We start from the raw sequence: 16417 nt of genomic DNA on the forward strand, positions 1-16417 counted from the left end.
CATATAAAAAACGAGAAACTTCTAGGGTTACACAACAATGTTCAGGCGAATTGAAATGTCATGCTTGCATAATAATTTCAATTAAAAATGAACTTAAGTTAAGCTTGAAGAAAAGTGAGCAATTTAATTTGTGTTGGAAGTTGAACTTCCAAAATGGTACATGAGAAATCTCTAGCTTACAACCATTTTCTCTTTCAAACTAGAAAATCTCTAGCATATGTATCAATCGATGCACACAGCTACTATTATGGTGGACAAAGCAAATAGATAGACCTTTAGACCAAGATGTCAATATACACGGCCCACAGATAATATTTTTATAGCACATTCATCCTTTTTTTTTTTCATTTTTGAGATCGTTTGAAGGTACATCTTGAAAATTGCTTGTAGCGAATCTTGAAAATTGTTGAGACCATCGATTTTACTTGTGTCAGCTGTTTAGCGGGGACCCAAAAGAAAGCTGTTCAACGGTGGGAGGTCTCTATACCGCCCGGGCGGCACACAGCAATCTCGTGCCGCCTACTAACTACAGTATTTTTTTTGCGAAACACAATACAATTAAAGGCGCTCACACATACGCACACACACTCACACTACCCCTATGAGCACCTCGAAGAACTGATCTGGCGGGTCTTGAGATTGACGAAGTCACCACATGCGTTTCGCTGTCGACGAGAACGTCGCCTTCCGAGTCGGTCTTGAAAACCGAAGTATTGATAGGAATACCGGGGGTTCGAATCCCTCTCCATCCGCGAGGTCATAAGTTCTCTCTTGCCTTATCTATAGATAAGAACGAATCTCCTGATATGATGGATGGAATGGGTAGAAGGTTGAGGTTATTGTGTGTTGATTTATTTAGGACTTTGTCTCCCTTTCGTTATCTCTCCCCTCCCCCCGGGTGGATGACCTGTGGGAGCTAAGTCGAAGATCTCGGTGTCGTCGTGAGTGGTAGCAGCGATTGGAGTTTGATTTAGACCCTGTGAAGCTTAACAGACAAACAAAGAAAACGATGGGCTGAGGTTGCCCTCCTAACCATCCAAGCACAGCCTGGTTCTGCCGCCTCCTAACCAAGCGAACATACGGGTGTGCTGCTCCGGATGAACATCACAGCTTTCATGGCCAGTGCTTAGCTATTTCTGGTGTTTCAGAAGATCGGGAACGGTATCCCCGAGTCCAGATGAACGAGAGTGGTGTTTGTGCGTTCGAACGAGTGAGAGTAGTTTTTGGTGTTTCAGAAGATCGGGAGCGGTATCCCCGAGTCCAGATGAATGACAATGGTGTTTGTGGGTCCGGATTACACAGTGGTGGGTGTGGTTAATCTTAAAAAATGTTTGACTATATGTAAAAATCTGCACTATTAATAGACGTACAGCTTCCTTGTTCAAAAAAAAAACATAGTCGTACAGCTTCAATTTTGGAATTTCTGGTGTTGGCACAAAGACCATCCAAAATATAGTGGAAAATCATGAGTAATTATTAGGAAACAACCGTAGCCTTCCTTCTCTTATTTTCGTCACCTCTATTAATATACGTGCAACTTCAGTTTTGGAATTTCATGTGTTGCCGAACAGTACTTGTAACTTTTAATCATGAATATAGTAGAAAATCGGGATATAATTATTTGGAAACAATTTGTTTCCTAAAACCAGGAATTTTGATGAAACAATTATTAGGAAATTACTATTAGTAAGCAATTACACGGGAACAAATCGTATAATTCCTTATTTACTATGGTCAGGCAATATAAATACATACGAAAACTACCACAGCCCTATATATCAAGCCAAACCCAGACGCCATATTATTTGATTGACGACCTTTCTCGCCTTAGAGCAGCCGCCGCCGAACTGTAGCACGCGCCGCCGCCGGTGCTGATGGATTCCCCGTCAATGGCTGGATCACAGTGTGCGTCCAGCTTGAAGAAGTGTCGTCTGCGGAAAAAAAAACAGCAAGGTTAATATCACTTTTGCTTGTGCAACTGTGCTTTGCTTGTGTACCTTATGCTTTCATGCCACCACGTGATCGTTGTATTTTTTTTCACATTTATGAACAAATTTGTACTTTAAACAAATCTGGATAAATGGTTTATTTTCATCAACTAGTATACTCGTTCTAATAGACGTGTCCTCAATTCTGTTGTCACTGTAATGAATAGTATATATTCTATATAATCTGGTACCACCTAGTATACTTGTTCTGGAATCTGTTGCATGTTTTAAATCTAGCGGTAAGTTGTAAATCCCATCAAGGATTTGCAAATATTATTGGGCATTGAGTTAATTTACGCAAGTACTCGCATGTTTTTCATGTTTTCTTCAAATAGAGTGATGAACCTAAACTCCAAGGAATTCATGAGATGTAAGAGCTTCCGCACAAATCCAGTAATCTGGGAAAACCATCGAAACCAAACAAGCTAAAATTTCAATCTGTAGTAAGATATGATCTGTACTTATAATGATCTTTACTAAGCACTAGAAAATTTTGAAGTTATTGTGTTGTTAGCATAAATGAAAAAATTACGGGAAAATGAACTAATAACAAACCAACATGTTTTCTTTGAATCACGGTGCTGCAACTGTAATCATTATATGCCGCTTGAACCTAGATGTATTTTGTTAACACATTTTTCAATCATGTAGGGAACTAAGAAATGCTCACAACGCGTCTATTATAAACTGATCAGATCACTGACATCGATCAGAGAGCGTTCATAATAGCTACTGACCTAGGGCATCTACTGAAGACACAACCAGTGAATATCCGGCGCCACATGTGTCGATGCCTTGCATGTACTTACGACATAAATGTAAACATTTATCATCAAACATGACAAACATGTTAGAATTTCGGACGTATAGAATCTTATTGGACTGCCCTCCAATTTTTTTGATTTTGAACCAAAATTGTCACAAAAAAACATCTACACTATATGCAAACCTGGAATCACTTACACATCACTTTTGGGAAAAACGCGACGGATGTTCACTCGCTGTTGTGAGCATCCAACGCAAAATTTCATGTAATTTCTTATGCAAGTGGGGCAACTAGTGAAGATACAGCAAGTGAACATTCGATGCTTTTCTTTCCCAAAAGTGATGTGCAAGTGATTCCAGTTTCCATTTTGTCTCTTGTACTCAAGGTTTGCATACAACGGGTAGATGTTCTGTATGACAAGTTTGGTTCCAAATCAAGCCCTTTCGAGGGCAGACCCATAAGATTCTCTACGTCATGCATGCAGTGAAATTCTAACATATTTGCTATCTTTGATGATAAATGCTTTAGTGTTTATGTCGTAAGTATTTGCAAGCCATCGGCACATGTGGCGTCGGATGTTCACCGGTTGTATCTTCAGTAGGCGCCCCAGGTCAGCGGCTACTATGAACACTCTTAGATCGAGTGCCAGTGATCTGATCAGTTTATAATATGCCTGTTGTGAGCATTTATGAGTTCCCTACATGATTGGAAAAGGTGTTAGCAAAATACATCTAGGTTCTAGCGGCTTATAATGATTACAGTTGCACCACCCGTGATTCAAAGAAAACATGTTGGTTTGTTATTAGTTCATTTTCCCGTAATTTTTTCATTCATGCTAACAACACAATAACTTCATAATTTTCTAGTGCTTAGTAAAGATCATTATAAATACAGATCATGTCTTACTACAGATAGAAATTTAGCTTGCTTGGTTTCGGTGGTTTTCCCAGATTACTGGATTTGTGCGGAGGCTCTTACATCTCATGAATTTATTGGAGTTTTTCTTTTTGGAGGCGTCTGCTTTTGGAGAAGCCGTACTTCTGGTGCTGTCTTGGTTGTGTTAGTGCTGCTATTTCTAGGGATAGAGCGATGTAGCGGGAATTTTTTTATATAGTTCTTTTTTATGTATGCATCTGTAATGCTGCTAGATCAATAAGTTGTGACTAGGTGTTATTGGTACCTCTGCCATATCAATATATACTCTTTATCGTGAGAAAAATCAATGCAATTAGGTACATGTAGATGAATATTTTCCCAGCGAATGCGGAAAATCATGTACTCCCTCCGATACTGTAGTATCTAAAAATGTTTTTTTACATGAGTGTCTAAAAATGTTGATACCACCATTTACTTGTCTCGGCCGTTTAGCGGGGATCTAAAAGAAAGCTGTTCAGCGGTGGGAGGTCTCTATACCGCCCGGGCGGCACATAGCAATCTCGTGCCGCCTACTAACCAAGCGTGCGTGCGTCTTCCAGTTCCTGTTGGCTTCCGGAACCAGGAGACTGCTACAGACAAAAAACGAAACCGTGATTGCAAGCAGTTCCGTGCCATCTGTTCCGCTGCCCAATCCAGAGATCCCATCCCCTGTTCCGCCCGCCGCCGCCGCCGCCGCCGCCGCCATGCCGCCGGCCGGTAGCCTCACCGCCGACCAGCTCAGCTTCTTCGATACCAACGGTAAGCACGCCGCCGTCCCCTCAACCTCTCCGCCTCTCAGCAACCGGCGGCGAATCCCCCCAGTTCTGAAATTATCAGCGGAAGCCCTAATTCGAATCGTGCGTGGGCTCCCAGGGTACCTGGTGCTGGAGTCGTTCTCGAGCGCGGAGGAGGTGCGGGCGATGCGGGACCGCATGGCCGAGCTCGTCGAGGGTTACGACGGCGCCAACTCCAGCGTCTTCTCCACCAAGGACCATGTATGTCCAGATGAGAGCGACGCTAACCATCTCGAACCTGCCCCGTTCGGTCGGAGGGTTATTCGTACTCTTCGTTGTTCCTTTTGCCGAATAACTTACTTTGTAGGCCTATGTCATACTGCCTTGTACAGTTCCCCATAGCAGTGCTCTTCAGTTTTCATTTGCAAGATTTGATTTCTTGCCTCGCATCCAGCACGATTTAAATCTGCATTTCCTGTCATGTATGTTCAGATGAGAGAGAGGCTACCCATCTCGAACTGCCCTCTTTGTTCACAGGGTTACTCGTACTGTTCATTGTTCCTTTTGCCGAATAACCAACTTTGTAGGCCTATGTCATATTGCCTTGTACAGTTCTCCGACTGCACAAAACCGAACCGAAACTGAAAACCGAACCGAAAAAAACCTAACCGTAACCAAATTCCAGTTTTTATGGTTTTATGGTTAGGTTTCAGTTAGCAAAAGTGCTAACCATATACACTTCAGTTAATTCAGTTAAAAACCGAAAAACCATTGGTTAACCGAAGAAAACCGAACAGTCCAACGCAGCAGAGAATTTTGCTTTTTAGGCCATCCCAAATTCACGTTAACCTTCTCTATATGTTTAGCATGAATAAGAAAGCTAGTCCAGCCTGGTGGTACGTACGTGCAAATACACATATATTTGTGAAGAGTCGTGAGTTCAAGTCTCTAATATTGCATCAATTTTTTTATTTTGAACGCATTTTATTATTTATCATTTCTTTCTTCTATAACACGATGGGTTTGGTCTTAATTAATATAGAAACAAAATATATGTCTATAAAATTAGATGTTATTTAAAAATTCGCGTCAATTTTGGTTAATTTGGTTATTACCGAAACCGAACCGAATTTATATGGTTATTACCGAAACCTAATCGTATTTTTATACGAAACCGTATTTACCGAAGTATAAAAATCGTATTAACCGAAAAATCGTATTTACCGAACCGAACTAACCATATTAACCGAACGCGCAGCCGGATACAGTTCCCCAGAGCATTGCTCTTCAGTTTTCATTTCCTAGATTTGATTTCCTGCCTCACATCCAGCACGATTTGAATTTGCGTTTCCTGAATAATATTGGTTTCCTATGCAGCGGCAGTTGAAGGATGACTACTTCTTTAAGAGCGCGGAGAATATATCTTTCTTCTTCGAGGGTATGTGATTCCTATCACCCTGGACCTGTTGGAATGAGTTACCCTTGTCAATTATGAATGACGAGTCAGTAGCATTCTTCAGTTATGCTCCTTGAATCATGAACTGATAGATAATTTGTTTGAAAGAAGAAGATTTAATTTACAGACTTACATTTGGTTAACTGTGCTGCTAGTTATGTTCTTGCTTTACATCTTAGCTCTTGATGGTGATTGCTCACTGGTCACTTTGCTGTTTATGTGGCCACAGAGAAGGCATTTGGAGACGATGGATGCTTGAGACAGCCAAAGGAACTTTCAATTAATAAAGTTGGACATGGTAAGTATGCTGATGGTGCAATAAAATTCAGAGAGAAATTATTTTACTTGTTTGTCTTTCAAACTATATGATTGATTGGTTCTTACGATATAATTTGACTGCATTTGTTGCATGGCTCAAAATCTTGTTGTCATGTATTATATATATAGTCTAATTTGTCTACTGAGATGATTGGTATGCAAAGCAATGAGGACATTACTGACTCATTAAAAAGCGTTAAATTGATTATATGTCGGAAAAATAAGTTGCATATGATTTAGATGTTGGTGATAGATTTAAACACCATCATGTTGCATTTCAGTGGGCGGCATTGGTTCTTATTTGGAAAAATGATATTTGAAGATCAAATTTGCATTTATGTCTGCTGTTTTCAATTCAATCAACTGGAGTTAGGCGAAAAGTGTGTATGGTCCAAAACTTTTACAATCCAGAGCTATTTTTTTCGCCTTAGTTGATATTATCTAGTTAATATGAGCTGAAGTTTTCCATGATGTCAGTGGCTTATCATGTTTATATGCTTGCATATTTTGATAATGGCATGATTTTTTTAATCTTTTGAGATATCTTCACCACACTATTTATCATGCAGCATTACATGAACATGACCCTGTGTTCAAGAAGTTTTCTTTCTCGGAGAATGTTTCTAGCCTGTTCTCTTCTTTAGGGTACAAGAGACCTGCAGTTATTCAATCTATGTACATCTTTAAGGTACCTTATAGAGACTCTAGTTTGTTGTTTGTATGATATGCATGTTTTATTATTTATTATTGAGTTACTTTATTTTCTTTGCATTTCAGCAACCAGGCATTGGTGGCGAGGTGGTGCCACACCAGGATAATACGTTCCTTTATACAGAGCCTCTATCCTGCACAGGATTGTGGCTTGCACTTCAAGATGCGACAATAACCAATGGTTGCCTGTGGGCAATCCCTGGGTCACATAAAAGTATATTATTTTGCCAAATTATCATATGCAAACAGTTCTTTTGTTATCAGACAATCTAACTTATTATGATTTGCAATGTTCTGAACTAGATGGTCTGCAAAGGCGAATGATCAGAGATGAAAATGGTACTCATTTTGATCGTCCCTCGCCGCTTTATGATCAGAAAGAGTTTGTACCACTGGAAGTAAAATCAGGTGACTTTGTTGTCATTCACGGCGATCTTGTACATCAGAGGTGAATTTCCTCTATATACCATATGTTTCCTTGTTCCATTTTTCTCTCTTACATTTTACTAACATGCTTTAGCTTTCTTTATAGCTTTGAGAACAATTCTCCAGTGTCAAGACATGCACTGAGCTTACATGTAGTTGATATGGAAGGATGTAAATGGTCCAAGGACAACTGGTAAGTTCATGACGACATGACGATGGTTCAATTTCAGTTTGTATTTTTAGATTTTATTTACTCAATATGGTATCACATAATTAATTGTCAGAACTAGAAGGAATGCAAAACAAACCCTAGCTTGCACTGAATGTGGCAAGCACTTGTTTCCTCCTCAAAGCAAGCTGCTGATTTTAGACAGCATAGTTTTCTATCTTCGTGCAACAGTTTCGTAGTAACTGAAGACACATTTTGGTTACCCATGAAGAAAAATGAAACATGACGTTGTCTTTTTCTATTGGGAACACTGTCCATTTCACCTGCCTAATAATTAAGCTAGACAAGGCAGCATTCTCATGTTAGGTTAGCAATATTGCTATTTGTTTAGTTAGGTTAGTTATACTAGGTTATTCTATGGGTGTCCATTGAAATAGTACTCTCGTATTAGAATTGGGAGTATGCTTGCGCTAGCGAAGCATATGCCGCACCATATGCCAACATAATGGAAATATCCGGTGATTTCTGTACAGACTTGTTGATTTTACTCACGATTTTGACAAAAAAAATTATGTGTGTTTTGCAGGATACAGAGGACAACTGCACCTGAACCTCTATATGTGTCTTAGTTCAGCCAATTATTACTAATAAAACGAGAGATCTCCAGATAGCAGTTCCCGTTGGTGGTGCCAATTGCTTATCATCGGTGGAGTTAAACTTGGGAACGCTGCGGGATAATGCTTGTTTTCTTTACTTTCTTTCACATGCGAACATTGTAAATACTCGTGCTACTATGTTGCCATGATATGGATCTACTGTGCACCAAATGAAGGTAGCCATACTTTACTAGCTCACTTGTCATAGCTCACAGTGTACTGTTCATTCGAGACTGAAAGTGTATTACAGTTTCTTTCTCAGTACCCTTTGATTTATAGGATTTGGATCCTATAGAAAAAAAAATTTATGCGAGTTTGATTCAAAGGAATGTATCCTATAGGAACTTATCCTATATAAATCTTGTACTGGACATTCTATAGGAAAAAACCTTAGATCATACTTCAAGGAAAATTTCTTTTCTACAATCAAACATAATTCATTTTTCCATAGGATTCAAATACGCATGACATCCCAATCATATGATTTTTTTCTATCAAAGAAACCCTCAATCAGTTTCGTTCCCTCCTTGTTTGCTGCAAGACACCGTATCTGTTTTGGATATCAGCAATGGCCTGCGAGCGAGAGTCTGTTATCCCGTGAGCTTTGGCACGGGCCACATGGAGTACAAAATTAGTCACGTTATGCAGATCGATCCGACAGCCGTACAGTCCAAAAGGCATCACCATCATATCAACATTTATATATTCCAAGTGCCTCGCAATCAGGCAAAGTACATGTTGCCTTTTGTCCTGTACATATCTCAGACGACAGATTATGTAGATTGATTGCCATCGAAATCATGTAGACCAGTTGACGGTTTATGTAACTTTTCGTCTACCTAAATAATCGTGTTTCTAATTTGAAACGGAGGGAGTAGGATGTTAATTTGCCAAAAAAACATTTTACATATATTTAAGAAACATAGATAATAGTAAGAGCAACTCTAGCAAATCTTGGAAAACGATATGGAACTGGAAAAGTCGAGCCATTTTCTAGTTTTGGGCTATTTGCAAGAACGGTCTGAAACCGGAATATTTCGGAGCCCGAAGAAATCCCCTAAAACAGCCTAGCTTGGAGAACTTTATGTAGGGCACCTGAAAACAATCTGCCCCTCCGCTACACACCCAGGTTGGAGGGTGATTTAAGGTTTCAATCCCCGAGCCCTCCGTCGCAATCCTCACCCCTCCGGTGAGCAATCCAACGGCAACCGCATCCGAACGGCTTAGCCTCTCCTCGGCATGGGTCAAACACGGGGGCCGGATGTGTAGCCCTCCATCCGATAGCGAGATTGAACGCTAGTGCCATCGCTTGAATGCCATTGATAATAGTAAGGACATGTTTGGTTCCCAGCCACACTTTGCCAAGCCTAACTTTGGTAAGTGTGGCTGCCACAAAAGTGTGGCTTGGATTTTGGAAGCCACAAAATGTGGCGAAAATTGGCAAAAAAAATACACACTATGATAGGTGGGCCATATGAATAGTAAAGTGTGGCAATTTCAAAGTGTGGCAAGAGCCAAACACATGCCAAATTGACAAACTTTGGCTTGGCAAAATGTGGTTAGGAACCAAACAACCCCTAAGAGCAACTCTAGCAGATCCCATAAAATGGTTCGGAGCCGGAAAAGTCGGGCCATTTTCTAGGTCTGGGTTGTTTCGGAGAACGGTTTGGGAACCGAAAAACTTCGGCCATTTCCAGTTTTGGGCTATTTCGGAGCCTGAACAGATCCCCTAAAACAGCCTAGTGTGGAGAACTTTATGTAGGGCACCCAAAAACGGTCCGCCCCTCCGCGACACACCCGGGTTGGAGGGCGATTTAAAGTTTCAATCCCGAGCCCTCGGCTACAATCCTCACCCCTCGTGCGAGCAATCCCACATCAACCACATTCGAACGGCTTAGCCTGTCCTCGCCGTGGGTCGAACGGGAGGGGCGGACGCGTAGCCCTCCATCTGATGGCGAGGCTGAACGCCAGCGCCATCGCTTGGATGCCATTGAATCCACGTAGACTTGTAAGATTTCTTCATACTTATACTATGTAGTAACGACAGTGTGTCTAGCTAGGATCAATCGTCTCAACTCTCAACAAAAAAGGAAAACATCATGATCCTAATGCTTCCTCCCTCTCAAAGTAGGTCTAAATTTTCTCTAGATAAAGATATATCTATATTATAGTACTAAAATACGCCAATATATATCAGGATCTAGATACTTGTGACACTTATTTTAAATTCTAATTCACTAAGGATTTCGCATGCGAATATTTACTCTTTCATGTCTTAATTTGTTAATTTAAAACCTTACCAAATAAAACATTTTTGTTTCCTCCGTCATCCCATCCAATGATTTTTTTCATTAAAATCCTATCGAATCATAGCTTCCGTTGTTCCCACTGCTTCTACTTGAATGGTTAATTAAGTCTGAATTCCACAATGGAGCTTCAAAAAATTCTTTGGAATTATTTTTTTCAGTTTTATTAATGTTAGTACATGACACATACCAGATGCAGACGATCTTTAAGGCAAACACGACCCAAACCAAGTAAAAGTCAAGCAGATTATACTGTGCTCTCATCTCCATGTACATACATATTTATGGTAAGCCAGTTTAGGCACGGTCGATCTTAGCTAAGCATCACACAACAATGCATGTGACCGCGGGTACGTCGTAGTTGAGGCGATCGACACGACCGGAGGGCCATGGCCACACAACACGCCGGCCGGCCGTGACACACAGACCAAGCAAGCAAAGCGTGTACCACCCACCTACCGCGCAAGCTGTTACAAGTCGATCCCCTCGCCATTGATCGTTGGTAGAGCTCCGCCGTACGCCGACGGCGCGCCGGCCGCCGGGCTGCGTAAAGTGCTAGGGCTTGTGGAGGACCCGTCCGGCGACGACGGCGGCCTCGATGACGACGGTGATGACGTCGATGACCTCGTCGATCATGCACTTGTTGCCCTCGAAGGTGCCCCCGCCCTCCCGCAGCTCCGCCAGGCACTCCAGCAGGCTCTCGTTGCACTGCGTGCTCAGGTAATCATCTGGAAATTAAACCAAGAGACACATCAGATCATCAGAGTCACACACACACTGTCACACGTAGCTGATGGATTGATGGATCGCGACGACGTACTCTTTGCCTGGACGCAGTAGTCGTGGCGCATGCAGCAGGCGTCGAGGGGGTCGCAGGGCCGCTCGCCGGGGCAGCCGCTGTAGAGGATGCCGCAGTACTTGCCGTACCGCAGGAACGGCGCCGCTGCGTATCAAAGATTACGTACACTTCGGTGTCAGCCATACGCATTGAACATTGAACTGACGAAGACGAAGAAGTTAGATAACGTACTCGTGCAGTGGTCGGACTCGCACGTACGGCTGCACGCCTGCTGCTTGCTCTGCGCGCGTCCGCGTTCCGGCCGCCGGAGAGTTCATCCACAAACCACACAATCAGCTAGGTCGTTGCTAATCAATTGGCAAGAGCAGATGGGCACACGAAATGCAGGCGCGAGCTAGCTCGGCCACTTACCACGCCGTCGCCGTCGGTGTCGGCGGACTGGAGGCCGACGTTGAGCGCCGAGGAGCGCGGCGCGACGGCGGCGCACGCGACCAGCAGCCCAGCCACCGCCGCGAGTAGACGCAAATGCGGCCGCCGCATCCCAGAACTACTGCTTCTGCCGCGTGCCATGTGCTAGAATCCTCTTCTTCTCCCTGCTTGTGTCGATCGAGACGGCGGCAGCCACCTGCTAGCTGCAAACTTATACTGCGCCTGCGCGTCGTTCTGGGCGGGATAAGATCTAGGGAGAGCGGCGCATTGGCTGGGAGCGACGGCGACTGTAGTTGCGGCCGCAGTAGGCAGGCGCGCGCTGATTTAGAGAGAGAAACGGGGAGATCGGGCGGTTTTGGTTGTATCCCGCCCGTGAGCGCGCGGGGCTTGTTGCCTAGCTCACGGGCGGGCAGGCGACAGCGAGGAGGAAGATGCCGTGCATGCACCACGTCGGTCTGTCGATGGGTCGAGCGAGCATGTGTCGGCGATCCAGCGCCTTCCTTTCTTTTTCGTCAAGTACTCCGTAGTTTCTTTCGGCGGAAATACTTGGGGTGGGTCATCTCATGGACTGATCTAGATTTTCAGGCGTGGCTTGATCTTTTTTGTGACAGTACGATTTGCGACTCGCTGTCGTTGGTTAGTTGAGTTTGGTGCCAGCAGTGTCCCTGTCCATGTTGTCGGGAATTATATGTTCTATAAAATGAGAAATCAGTCTTAGTACTCTCTTTGATCCACAATAATTATCGGTGAAACGATACTAATACTTCGGAGGGACTAGTATGGTTTCAAAAAGAATGTTGCATTGGTTTTTCTAACTCTCAGCTGGCTGAGAATTAAGTCATTGCCCAGTTAAGTCATCGTCTGATTGCAACGCAATTCATGCACCTATAAGTTGCAAGTTAAATTACTACTAAGATTTTTCGTGTGGTTTCCAACTAAGAAAAATACTTCGGATCGCTAGATTTGATTCATTGTTCGCGCAAGTCATGAGTAAGTTCTCATTTGACCGTAAATTAGTCACACCACCGTGCATACTGTTCCTTTGCACTGGGTCATATGTCTCAGCTTTGAATCGAATCCTGATCAGCACAGATGCACCACTGGAACCCTACCATCACCACACCCCAATTCTCACTCAGCCTCCATAATTGAGATGCTTGATTTTTCCGAGTGGTCACCGGGAGGAGCAAAAAGGCTCCCGTAATTTTTTTTATTTTATCAGAGGGAGAGGGAGAGGGAGAGGGAGAGTGAGAGAGAGAGATAGAGAGAGAGAGAGAGATCCATATCACTAGTTTCCGGGGCTCCTCGGTTTGCCATCTTCCGTTGTTCCTAGCATTATTCCTTTGCACTAGGGTATATGTGTCAGCCTCCATATATAATTGTGCTCCTCAATCTGACTAGATGTTGACCTATGTGGACCGATACTACCGCTCAAAGTTTAAGGACCGCATGGTGACTATCTAGCGATGAATATACGAAGGAATGTGAGAGGGGCACAAGAGATGTTCTTGAAACAATTCCAACTTTCCATGAGCGGGAGATATCACACCTAAATTCTCAAGAAAGATATATCGCACCTTCCGAATAGAAACATGAGTGCGAAGGCTAGTATTTTCTATATGAGCTAAATAAAACTCAAAATACCGGATTCACTGTAGGAATATAGTTGCCTACTCTAGCAAATGCCGTATAATCTCGTTCTATAAAAGTGTTTCCAGTAGTGAAAAAGGAAAACATGTTTTAATCCTTATCCTTAAATTATGGTTTTTTGCAATTCTTAGTTTTTTAATCGACCAATTATTGACTCGTGATTTTGGAGAAAAATCTCTTTTTACGATCATAGCTCACTTTATTACTCAATGTTTTCAGGTACAATATTTGAACCAGGAGATACAAGGAGCCAAAGGCGGCGACCCTGATGCAAGTCTAAAGAAATACTACCTCCATCCCAAAGTTTAAGGGTTATTTCTTCGAAAAGTCAAACCAAGTAAAGTTTGACCATATTTTTAGAACAATCTATCAAAAATATAATATTTTGTAGATATCATAAGAAAATATATTTCTTTATCTATTTAATGATATTAATTTCATATTTTACATGTTAATGATCTTTTATAAAAACTTAGTTGACCTTGACATAGTTTAACTTTCTAAAAATAATATGAGCCTTAAGTTTTGGAATGAAGGTAGTACCAGCTGGATCATGAGTATGGACACTAGATGCTCTGTTTCCATGGATAAACCACACAAAGGCTTCCATTCGGAGCTTTATTTCCTGCATTACTGTGGAGAAAATTATCTATTCCTATAAACTGTAAAGCCCACCGATATCAGTGGAGAAAAGGAGACTGAATTAACGCGATATTCTGGTCCTCTCCTACAGCACAAGGATAGGCAGGTCATGGGCTCATGACTCATACTTGGGCTGCCACTTAGGAATAGTTTCTACAAGCCTGGCTAGCCCCTGAAAATATGTGGCTCTGGCCCAGCCCGGTATAAGATTTTTACAGCTAAGAATGTCCCGTCCGATTGTAGAAGTCCAATTTACCACCCTAAATTTGTCCTAAAGTTCAGTTTACAGCCCTCAGCTCTTATTTTGTTCAAGCTTTACCCCTAAACTTTAAAAACCTTTTAAAATACACCCTTTCACCATCTAACTGGTTTAAGCTAGGTTTATAGACACGTTAGCTGGGTTTATCTTGTATTTTAACTAAACATACACGTACATGTATTGAGATCTCACATGTGAGGTACGAGAAAGGATTATGCTCTTGCTAACTAAGAACATATAAACGTGCATTCGTTGATTTTGGTGTACCAGCCCTAGCATGCATGTATGAGGGGGTACACTCAGGCGTTGATTTGTTGTACTCCTTCGTTAACGCTAAAGAATTTGGAGTACATAAAAAAACCTGCAGAGGTTGCAATAAAAACAGTGAAAGGGGTGTATTCTGAACAGTTTCTAAAGTTTGAGGTTAAAACTTGAACCAAATTAAAATTTAGGGTTGCAAATTGAACCTTGAGACAAGTTTGAGGGGGTAAAATGGACTTCTCTCTAAAATAAATAAATAAAAGTCCCCGTCGTGTGGTGACCCGGCATACCACTGCATGGTGTAGTATGCAAGTCTGATATAACACCAATGAAACACCGTTCCACTCGTATTATATCGCTCAGAGTGGTACAACAGAAACATATGCGGGTCCAAGGCATGTCTATAGAATTACAACACAGACTCTTTACAAAAGATCCACACAGCCTCCTACTTTACAATGAGGTAAAACTGCAAATAAACTCCAGAAGAACGACTCGTGATCTAATCTTATCACGGACTCTATTTAAAGAGTATTTGACTAGCTAAAGAGGCTATGACTAGATTCTAGCTAAATAGGAGCTAGGTTTAGGAAGCTAGTTCCCTTCTACTACTTAATTTAGGGTTTCTCCATGGTAGTTGTAGTGTTTGACCCTTCCAGCAGGTTCCTGTCCCCTTGAAGTATTTGTAGACTCCTCGGTCTTCGAGTTGCATGGTAGATCCTCCTTCGATGCCTCCATATCTAAGCAGGGGATTTAAGAGTGGGATGAGTACGAGCGTACTCAATAAGTTCATTATAGGAAATAGGTGTTTAATGCACTAGCTACGGCATTAGACCAGAAAGTCTAATACCAATGCAGGTTTTCATAACCATTTCTTCAAAAGGTTGCTTTTATTCAGAAGAACTATGTCCGTCAGCCTTCACCGGTTTACTAGAACTTCATGGAGCTCCTTTCCGGCCGCGTTCGCAATTCCATATCCCGGAACAGGGAGTGACAGGTCATGATTCATTACACTCTGCAGAGGTGTGTTGCTTTACCCATAAGAGATCTTAACCTTGGTGCCAACCGGGCGTACACCCCGTCCACACTTCCTTTGGTGTGAGGCCCGGTATAAGGTCATAGCCAATCATATTCCTCCGCTGCCTCATACACCCACCCTTTGCTGCAAACTCCGACCCTGGGTCCTCGCCGGTCCCATTATTCCCACTTACGGGTGGACCCCGACCACGACAACAGTTCAGGTCTCTACCATGAACTCCTTCGCCGCATTGCAACCCATCATAGACCGCAATTACCGTGGGGACTTCATCGGGACCCCCACCCTACCACCTGTCCTCTCTTGGATCAAGGGTACCACTTGTCCTCTCTTGGATCAAGGGTCTACGGTAAAGCGCATCCGTTGATGTACAAGAGGTGGAAATACAATTGACTATTCCGTCCCACTCCAGATCTTATGGTTAACACGGGTATTACGGCACAAGAATCACTGGCGACATTTGTTGTTTAATCCTAGATGGATATAAACCCTTGCAATGGAACCTCCACCATATCAACACAATCCATGGTTCCATTGCCCACCACATAGTCATATTCATAGTTATGAAAATAGTGGTTTTGGTTTTTATGCAATAGTGATAATCATAGTACTTTCCAAGTAATTGGATAAAGATACTCAAATGACATGAGCAAGCGATGAACTTGCCTTTCTTGACTGCAAGATTATGCAGGCAAGGTCTTCGATACGCAATAACTCCAAATTCTGAAATAGCATCATCGTCCGGTAAGGACGATGTTTGAAAGATTGGCAAGGATGCAATAATGCATAAATATGAGATGCAATCGCTCTAAACGTGACCTAACCCCGATGATTTAGGATTAGTGAGTTGAAATGATTTGTTTAGGGTGTGTTGCACTTTTAGGGTGGTTCTCTAA

At 42.4% G+C, this 16417-nt stretch overlaps 2 protein-coding genes across 2 annotated transcripts; one reads left to right on the top strand and one right to left on the bottom strand.

The window, feature by feature from the left end:
• The first annotated feature begins 4265 nt into the window (after positions 1-4265).
• On the top strand, positions 4266-8332 carry LOC127293232 (phytanoyl-CoA dioxygenase 1). The gene is made up of 9 exons (XM_051322811.2): positions 4266-4428; positions 4543-4664; positions 5781-5841; positions 6089-6157; positions 6747-6865; positions 6955-7102; positions 7192-7336; positions 7421-7507; positions 8070-8332. Exons 1-9 carry the CDS (start codon positions 4374-4376, stop codon positions 8110-8112), a joined length of 849 nt encoding a protein of 282 aa, XP_051178771.1. The 5' UTR covers positions 4266-4373; the 3' UTR covers positions 8113-8332.
• A 2345-nt stretch (positions 8333-10677) lies between these two features.
• Positions 10678-12117, bottom strand: LOC127293233 (phospholipase A2 homolog 3). The gene is made up of 4 exons (XM_051322813.1): positions 11656-12117; positions 11476-11524; positions 11266-11388; positions 10678-11173 (listed from the first exon to the last, which is right to left on the bottom strand). The coding sequence occupies exons 1-4, from the start codon at positions 11812-11814 to the stop codon at positions 11001-11003; spliced, it is 504 nt and encodes a 167-aa protein (XP_051178773.1). The 5' UTR covers positions 11815-12117; the 3' UTR covers positions 10678-11000.
• Positions 12118-16417: the final 4300 nt, after the last annotated feature.

The sequence above is a fragment of the Lolium perenne genome, chromosome 4 (assembly GCF_019359855.2).
Source record: "Lolium perenne isolate Kyuss_39 chromosome 4, Kyuss_2.0, whole genome shotgun sequence".
NCBI lineage: Eukaryota > Viridiplantae > Streptophyta > Magnoliopsida > Poales > Poaceae > Lolium > Lolium perenne.

Bases quoted from the DNA above. Each gene is read 5' to 3' on its own strand.
- LOC127293232 (XM_051322811.2), top strand. From the start codon at position 4,374: ATGCCGCCGGCCGGTAGCCTCACCGCCGACCAGCTCAGCTTCTTCGAT. The intron at 5,842-6,088 runs GTATGTGATTCC...ATGTGGCCACAG, and splicing joins TATATCTTTCTTCTTCGAGG to AGAAGGCATTTGGAGACGAT. The intron at 6,158-6,746 runs GTAAGTATGCTG...TTTATCATGCAG, and splicing joins AATTAATAAAGTTGGACATG to CATTACATGAACATGACCCT.
- LOC127293233 (XM_051322813.1), bottom strand. From the start codon at position 11,814: ATGGCACGCGGCAGAAGCAGTAGTTCTGGGATGCGGCGGCCGCATTTG. The intron at 11,389-11,475 runs GTACGTTATCTA...TTTGATACGCAG, and splicing joins CGAGTCCGACCACTGCACGA to CGGCGCCGTTCCTGCGGTAC. The intron at 11,174-11,265 runs GTACGTCGTCGC...TTTAATTTCCAG, and splicing joins CTACTGCGTCCAGGCAAAGA to ATGATTACCTGAGCACGCAG.